Source organism: Anser anser (genome assembly GCF_964211835.1).
Source record: "Anser anser genome assembly, chromosome: 24".
NCBI lineage: Eukaryota > Metazoa > Chordata > Aves > Anseriformes > Anatidae > Anser > Anser anser.
Genome location: NC_139745.1, coordinates 5,871,909 through 5,877,908, shown reverse-complemented (window position 1 = coordinate 5,877,908; position 6,000 = coordinate 5,871,909). Strand labels below are relative to the sequence as shown.

The following is a 6,000-nucleotide window of genomic DNA, read 5'->3' as shown; positions in this document are numbered from 1 at the left end:
TTTCTCGGCTATCCTAAAATCCCAGAACTGGCCCGAGAGCACGCAGTAACAGGGAAACAGCACGGGCGACCTGGAAGACCCCATTGAACAGAGCTCGATGTGGCTTCCAGCAAGGGCAGCGAGAGCCCTCCTGGATTTCTGAATGCGGTCCCTCGCCGTGCTCTGAGGCTCTGCCTGAGCTGTACCCTGCTCTTTAAATAGTGGGGTTCTTGCTGCTGTTCCCAGGTCAGACAAGCAGAGCCCCCCTGGGCACAGCAGGTCACACAACCCTCAAATTCAGGCACGGGGAAAATTAGGCTCTCCCTGGTGTCTCAGCACAGCAATGGCATTTTACAGCTCTTTGGAATTCACGAGTTGGAAGCCCCAAACCCCCAACCCTCCTCCTTCACAACCACGCGAACCTGCGGCCATGCCTCGTGCTGGGGGGAGGGGGGCAGGATCCACGCACCGCTTTTCCCTGCGTTATTACGGTCACCGCCAGCTGAGCGTGAAGGAAGAAACATGCAGCTCCAAGGAAGCTGCGGCCCCGCTGCACTTGAGCCCCTCTCCCACCCTGTAGAGGGTTTATGTGGCAAGGTTTTTGGGGTGGGGGGCATAGGGGTGGCTTCTGTGAGGAGAATCCAGAAGCTGCCCCATGTTAGATAAGGGCCCCGCTGCTGGCCAGAGCTGGGCCAATAAGTGGTGTTGTTGGTGCCTCTGTGAGGGCAGATTTAAGAAAGGAAAAAAAAAAAACAGCTGTGGAACAGAAGCTGGGAGAGAAAGAGGGGTGAGAAGCAGCCCTGCAGCCCCCAAGGTGAGTGCAGCAGGAGGCAGGAGGTGCTCCAGGCTCACAGCAGCAGTTCCCCTGCGGCCTGGGGAGAGGCCCCTGGTGGAGCAGGCTGTCCCCCTGCAGCCCACGGGTCCCACACGGAGCAGATCTCCACGCTGCAGCCCGTGGAGGAGCCCCCGGTGGAGCAGGTGGATGTGGCCTGGAGGAGGCCGCGGCCTGTGGAGAGCCCCCGCAGGAGCAGGCCCCGGGCCGGAGCTGCAGCCCGTGGAGAGGAGCCCACGCAGGAGCAGGGGGTCTGGGGGGAGCTGCCGCCCGTGGGGGACCCGTGCTGGAGCAGTTTGCTCCCGGGGGATGGACCCTGTGGTACGGAGCAGTGTGGGAGCAGTTCCTGAAGAGCTGCTGCCTGTGGGCAGGCCCCGCAGGCTCAGTTCGGGAAGGACGGCATCCCGTGGGAGGGACCCCACAGCGCAGGGGCACAGAGCGACTGTGAAGGAGCAGCAGGGGACACACGCCATATATTGACAGCAACCCCCATTCCCCTGTGCCGCTCAGGGGGATGAGGTGGTAGAGGGTGAATGGGGAAAATATGTTTTAGCTTGTTTTGTTTCTCACTTCTCTAGTTTGTTAGTAATAGGCAATAAATTTCTCTAATCTCCCTATGCTGAGTCTGTTTTGCCTGTCACGGTAATTGTTGAGTGATTTGCCTGTCCTTATCTCAACCTTTGAACCCTTTCCACCGTATTTTCTCCCCTTTCCTTTTGAGGAGGGGGGGGTGAGAGAGCGGCTGTGGTGGAGCTCAGCTGCCCACCGGCGTAAAACCACCACACACCCCTGACACAGACACACATGAGCCACCACGACACCCCCACCTGCAAAGCCATTTTTATTATTTTCCATGTGCTCAGTGCTCAAGCGGGTCGGCAGCTCCCTGCATGGCTGCAGAGGGGCTGGCAGGGCACTTCCCGGCGCTGTCTGCTGCCTCCTGGCTTTCCTTGGGTTTGCCACCTGGAGCTGTGCTCCCCTAGAAGATCTTGGCTCCAATTGCTGCACCAAGCGGCCCCAGGGTTGATGACAGCCCAATTTTGGCACCAAGAGAGAGTCCTGCGGCTCCTGCAAGGACAGAAAGAGGCATGAGGCCTGGCCCATCGGTGCTCTCTGCTGAGGGACAGAGCATAGGACAGAGAGAACCGAGGACTTCTCCTGACCAACGCCTGTGCACCAGCCTGCAGGTGCTCTGATCCCTGAGCACGGTCGAGCCCTTCCAGCTGCCCCTTCTGGCAATGGCCAGAGCTGCCAACAGGCACAAGCGGTCCTGGCAGAAGAGCAGACTAATGTCTGCACAGGCCCAGATGTCTTCAGCACAGGGTCCCATATCCCAGCAAGCTCTGACTCTTCCTGCTACACCAAGGATTTATCCCTTCCCCATAGGTTTGGATGAATAAAACCAAGGATGCACTGAAGGGCACAGGCTCTGCAGAAAGTTGAGTTCACGACCCCATCACTCCTGCACGTGCAACGCTCCAGGCAGGGTCCCAGCGCAGCTCAGCACCCCACCACTCACCGACCGACTGCAGCACGGCCACGGTGCTGCCGGCAGCCACTCCTCCGTTGTTGGCTATGGCAGCCGCCGACATCATCTTGGCAGCTATGGACCCCGCGGCGATGCCGGCTGCCTTAAACCCCAGCGCAGAGACGACTGCCGGGACGCCAAAGAGCGCCACTCCTGCAGCAGGGACACCAACACATCTGCTACCCGCATGCCAGGTCCCATCCCAAGAGGATGGAGTGTCAGAGCAAAGAGCGGGGGCTGTGGGGCACAGGGTCGGGGATGCCCCGTCCCCAGGGAGAAGGGGAAAGGCACGCAGGGCTGCGGCAGGGGCTGGTGACGGGTTCCCCAACACACCGTAGTCCGGCTGAAGCCTCACTGAGTGCCCAGCCCAGGCACGGGGCAGCCCTTGCCCCCAAGCTCTGCTCACCCACCCCATGACACGGGTGCTCCGTGGCCAAGCCAGGGGCCAGCTACTTACCTACTGTAGCAGTGGCCCCAGTAATCGCTTTTATGGTTTCATACATCATCGCTAGGACAAAAGGTGAGAAAATGTCACTCAGAGTGGGCAGAGCTCACCCCCCAGGCAGAGAAGTTGCTGCAGGACCGATGGCTGCCCCCGTCCACCACCTCCTGCCGGCTTCCCTCCACCCGCAGGACCCGCCGTACCTGCCTGCTGTGCTTGCAGTGCCTGTCTGCCCTCGGCACGCCGATAACACGGATAAAAGTTGGCGCAGGGAGCGCCCCATCCCACCCAGCACTGCCCCGGGGCCGCCCCGCACTCGTCACATCTCAGCCCAGGAGGAGGAGGCCGGTTTGTTTTCCTTGTGGTTAATGTTCAGCTTTGTCACAGGAACTGACATGGTTTCGATTTGTGTAGAAAAGCCACACGGGCGACGCAGCGGGGCTCGGGCAGCTGCTGAGAGGTGCTCAGGCAGGCCAGGACGTCCCCAGTCCTCACTCTGCGAGGAGCCGGGGGAGCTCAAGCAGCGTGGAGGGGACCTGGGCAGCAGAACTGACCCCGGCTGCCAAAGGGAGATCCCATTTTCCTATGTCACTGTGCTCAGCAACAAAACTGGGCAGGGGAAGGTGAAGGAGGGGCTGTCGGAGCGAGGCGCTGGTCTTCCTGAGTCAGCACGACAGGGATGGACTCCGATTTCCTAGAAGCGGCCCCACTCCTGCGTGCCTCTGGGAGGGAGCGAAGCCCTAGTTTTGCTTTGCTTCGGGTGCAGCTTTGCTTTACCTGACGCACTGTCTTTATCTCAAACCAGGCGTTTTCTTGCTTTTACCTTCCTGATTCTCTGCCTCACCCCACGGGGGCAGTGAGCAAGCGGCTGCGCGGGGCTCAGCTTAAACCACAACAGGATCAACAGGATCCGACGCCTTTATTTGGAGGCTCAGATCCAGGGGGAGGGTCACAGGAGAGACCCAGGGGTCTGTGGGGGGATCCAGGGCAGTGGCCGCAGACACCAGTGGGGTTTTGCTGGGGATCCACGGGGTCGCAGCAGGGACCCGATGACAGCCCTGGCAGCTGACGCAGCAACGCTCAGAGCCGTGGGGGTTCCTGATGCCCCTGAGGAAGAGGAGGAGAAGTCAGCCGCAGCCCGGCCCACCCCCCCTGTGTGCCCCATTGCCTGGGGGAGCATCACCCCTAGGGCACCCTGAGGGGCAGCAGCCCCCCCAGATCTTGCCTCCCCTTGGGCGTCCCCTGCAGTGCCAGGAGGCTGTGCACAGGACCCTGCGTTTTCTCCCAGCCCAGCGGGGACAGCGGCCCTCGCTTGCCGCTCTGATTTTGCTCCCCGATCTAAAAGGGGGTGCAGCCCCCAAAAACCCACGGTGGGGTCCCCCTCCCTGCTCCCCTGACCTGCCCGGTGGGGGCCCAGCGCTGGGCTGCGCCTCGCTGCCTGTCAGGGGAGGCAGCGGTGACGTAGGGGAAGTGGATTTCTAGGAAATCAGTCCCTTTGGTTTCTTTTCGAGTTTCCCTGGGTTAGTCCCGCGGCTTAACCCTTGCTGTGCCCGGCTCTCACGGCACCCGGCTGCTCACACAGGGCGCTAAGTGCGGGCAGGGGCCTCGCTGGGTGCTGGGGTGGGTGCTGGGGTGGGTGGGTGCCCCATGGGTGCCCCTCCCCTGCCAGCCCCCCATGGGAAGCAGGGCCGGGAGGTGCCAGGGCTCTGGGGCTGGGCATGGAGGTGGCGCAGGGCATGCCCCCCCCTCGGTGCTGCTGCAGGTGCTTTACCGGGCGCTTTGCAGCGGGGTCAGGAGCTCTGAGCTTTCAGCTGAGCAATACAGGCAGCGGGGAGCTTTCTGGCAGCGGTGGCACTCACAGGCACCTCCCTCTCCTCCACCCAGCAGCCTCAAAAAAAGGCCCCAAAGCCACCTTTTTTTCACCCCCCCCCCCCCCCCCTCGGGCCCCTTCCCCACTCCTTACCCCAGGACCGCGGGTCCGGCCGCCCCCTCCGTGTCCCCAGGACGCCGCTCGTGCCGCCGGCCCGCGGGCACCTGCAGCGCGGGGACGAAGCGAGTACGCAGCCTGTGCGCCACCGCAGCTGGTTGAAGGGGACCAAATCCAGTTGCAAGTTGATCTGGTTCCTTTTTACCAGCCCCAGGGACGCACTTTCTCTCCGGAGGTGCCACCGGGGCCGGCGCCGGCACCAGGGCCCCGGCGTGGGGGTCCCAGCCCAAAAATACATACTTCTTAACATTCCATAACGCCGGCCGACTCCATATGGGCATATGAAGAAGTATGTAGGGTTGGGAGGGAGAGGCGGCAGGGAGAAGCCCCCAGCCCCGGCATCCCCCCTGCTCTGCAGCGCTGGGGGCCAGCCCTGCCCCTCTGGGGAAGCCGGGGGACATGGGGCGAGGGTGCCCAGGGTGCCCACGGTGCCCAGGGTGCCCAGCCGTTGTGCTGGCCCCAGGGCTCGCAAGCGGGTAACGCGCCCACGGGGGGGGCTTTTCAGCAGTGGCTGCCCTTGGTGAGGCTGTGGGACACCCCAGAACGGGCAGGGGCTCAGCAGTGTGGGCAGCCCCCCCTAGCTGAGCGCCACGTCCCGTGAACCTGCGTGGGTTGGGGGTTCCAATGCTCGGAGCTGCTTCCCGGGGGGCTGCAGGGGACCCCCCCATCAGCTCCGGGACTTGGCAGCCCCCCCTCCTTGCTGCTGCTGTGCTGGGCCAGGATGGACCAGCTGCACCTCCCCAGCACCCTGCACCCCCCCGCAGCACCCCAGCACCCTGCTCTGCCCCAGCCCCCTCCTCGCTGGCCACCCTGCTGCAGCCCAGGGTGCCAAAGCAGCACTTGTGGCCCCGTCGCTCTGCAATTTATGGCCAGGTCGGGGGGGGGGGGGGGGAGGGGAGGGGGCTGCACCCCTCTTGCACCCCCCCCTCCTTGCCCAGCTCCTTGCAAGGCCAGGAGATGGATGCAGGGGTCCTGGTGCTCCGCACCCCCAAACTGCAGCCCAGCACAGCAGGCAGGGGAGGGCCGCGAGGCCGTTGCTGATGGGGGGGGTTGGTGGAGGTCCCTGGGGCTGGAGACCATCGAAGGGGTGCAGGGGGGGCTCAGCAGCCCCGAAAAAGCACGGCCAGGGCAGGGCGATGGAGGAGACGAGTGTCACAGCAGCCCGTCCACACCTTGACCCCGGCGACCTTCCTACCCCTAAACTGGGAGCTGGAGCGGGGCAAACGCGGGGA

General features: G+C 63.5%; 1 protein-coding gene across 4 annotated transcripts; it reads right to left on the bottom strand.

The window, feature by feature from the left end:
* Nucleotides 1-1,635: 1,635 nt before the first annotated feature.
* LOC310885905 (interferon alpha-inducible protein 27, mitochondrial-like) lies at nucleotides 1,636-4,873 on the bottom strand. Of its 4 annotated transcripts, XM_083809735.1 has the most exons (5): nucleotides 4,745-4,873; nucleotides 3,559-3,888; nucleotides 2,797-2,847; nucleotides 2,331-2,492; nucleotides 1,636-1,879 (listed from the first exon to the last, which is right to left on the bottom strand). In XM_083809735.1, exons 3-5 carry the CDS (start codon nucleotides 2,843-2,845, stop codon nucleotides 1,791-1,793), a joined length of 300 nt encoding a protein of 99 aa, XP_083665861.1. In that variant the 5' UTR covers nucleotides 2,846-2,847; nucleotides 3,559-3,888; nucleotides 4,745-4,873; the 3' UTR covers nucleotides 1,636-1,790. The 4 variants fall into 4 exon arrangements, with proteins under 4 accessions (XP_083665861.1, XP_083665863.1, XP_083665862.1 ...); XM_083809737.1 differs by lacking the exon at nucleotides 4,745-4,873 and having other exon boundaries at nucleotides 3,605-3,746; XM_083809736.1 differs by lacking the exons at nucleotides 3,559-3,888; nucleotides 4,745-4,873 and adding an exon at nucleotides 2,985-3,122.
* Between the last annotated feature and the right edge of the window lie 1,127 nt (nucleotides 4,874-6,000).

What these genes read in the sequence shown, in the direction of transcription:
- LOC310885905 (XM_083809734.1), bottom strand. Translation starts at nt 2,754, where the DNA reads ATGGGGTGGGTGAGCAGAGCTTGGGGGCAAGGGCTGCCCCGTGCCTGG. An exon ending in GGCCGTGCTGCAGTCGGTCG is followed by an intron (nt 1,880 to 2,330) that starts GTGAGTGGTGGG and finishes CTGTCCTTGCAG; the next exon opens with GAGCCGCAGGACTCTCTCTT.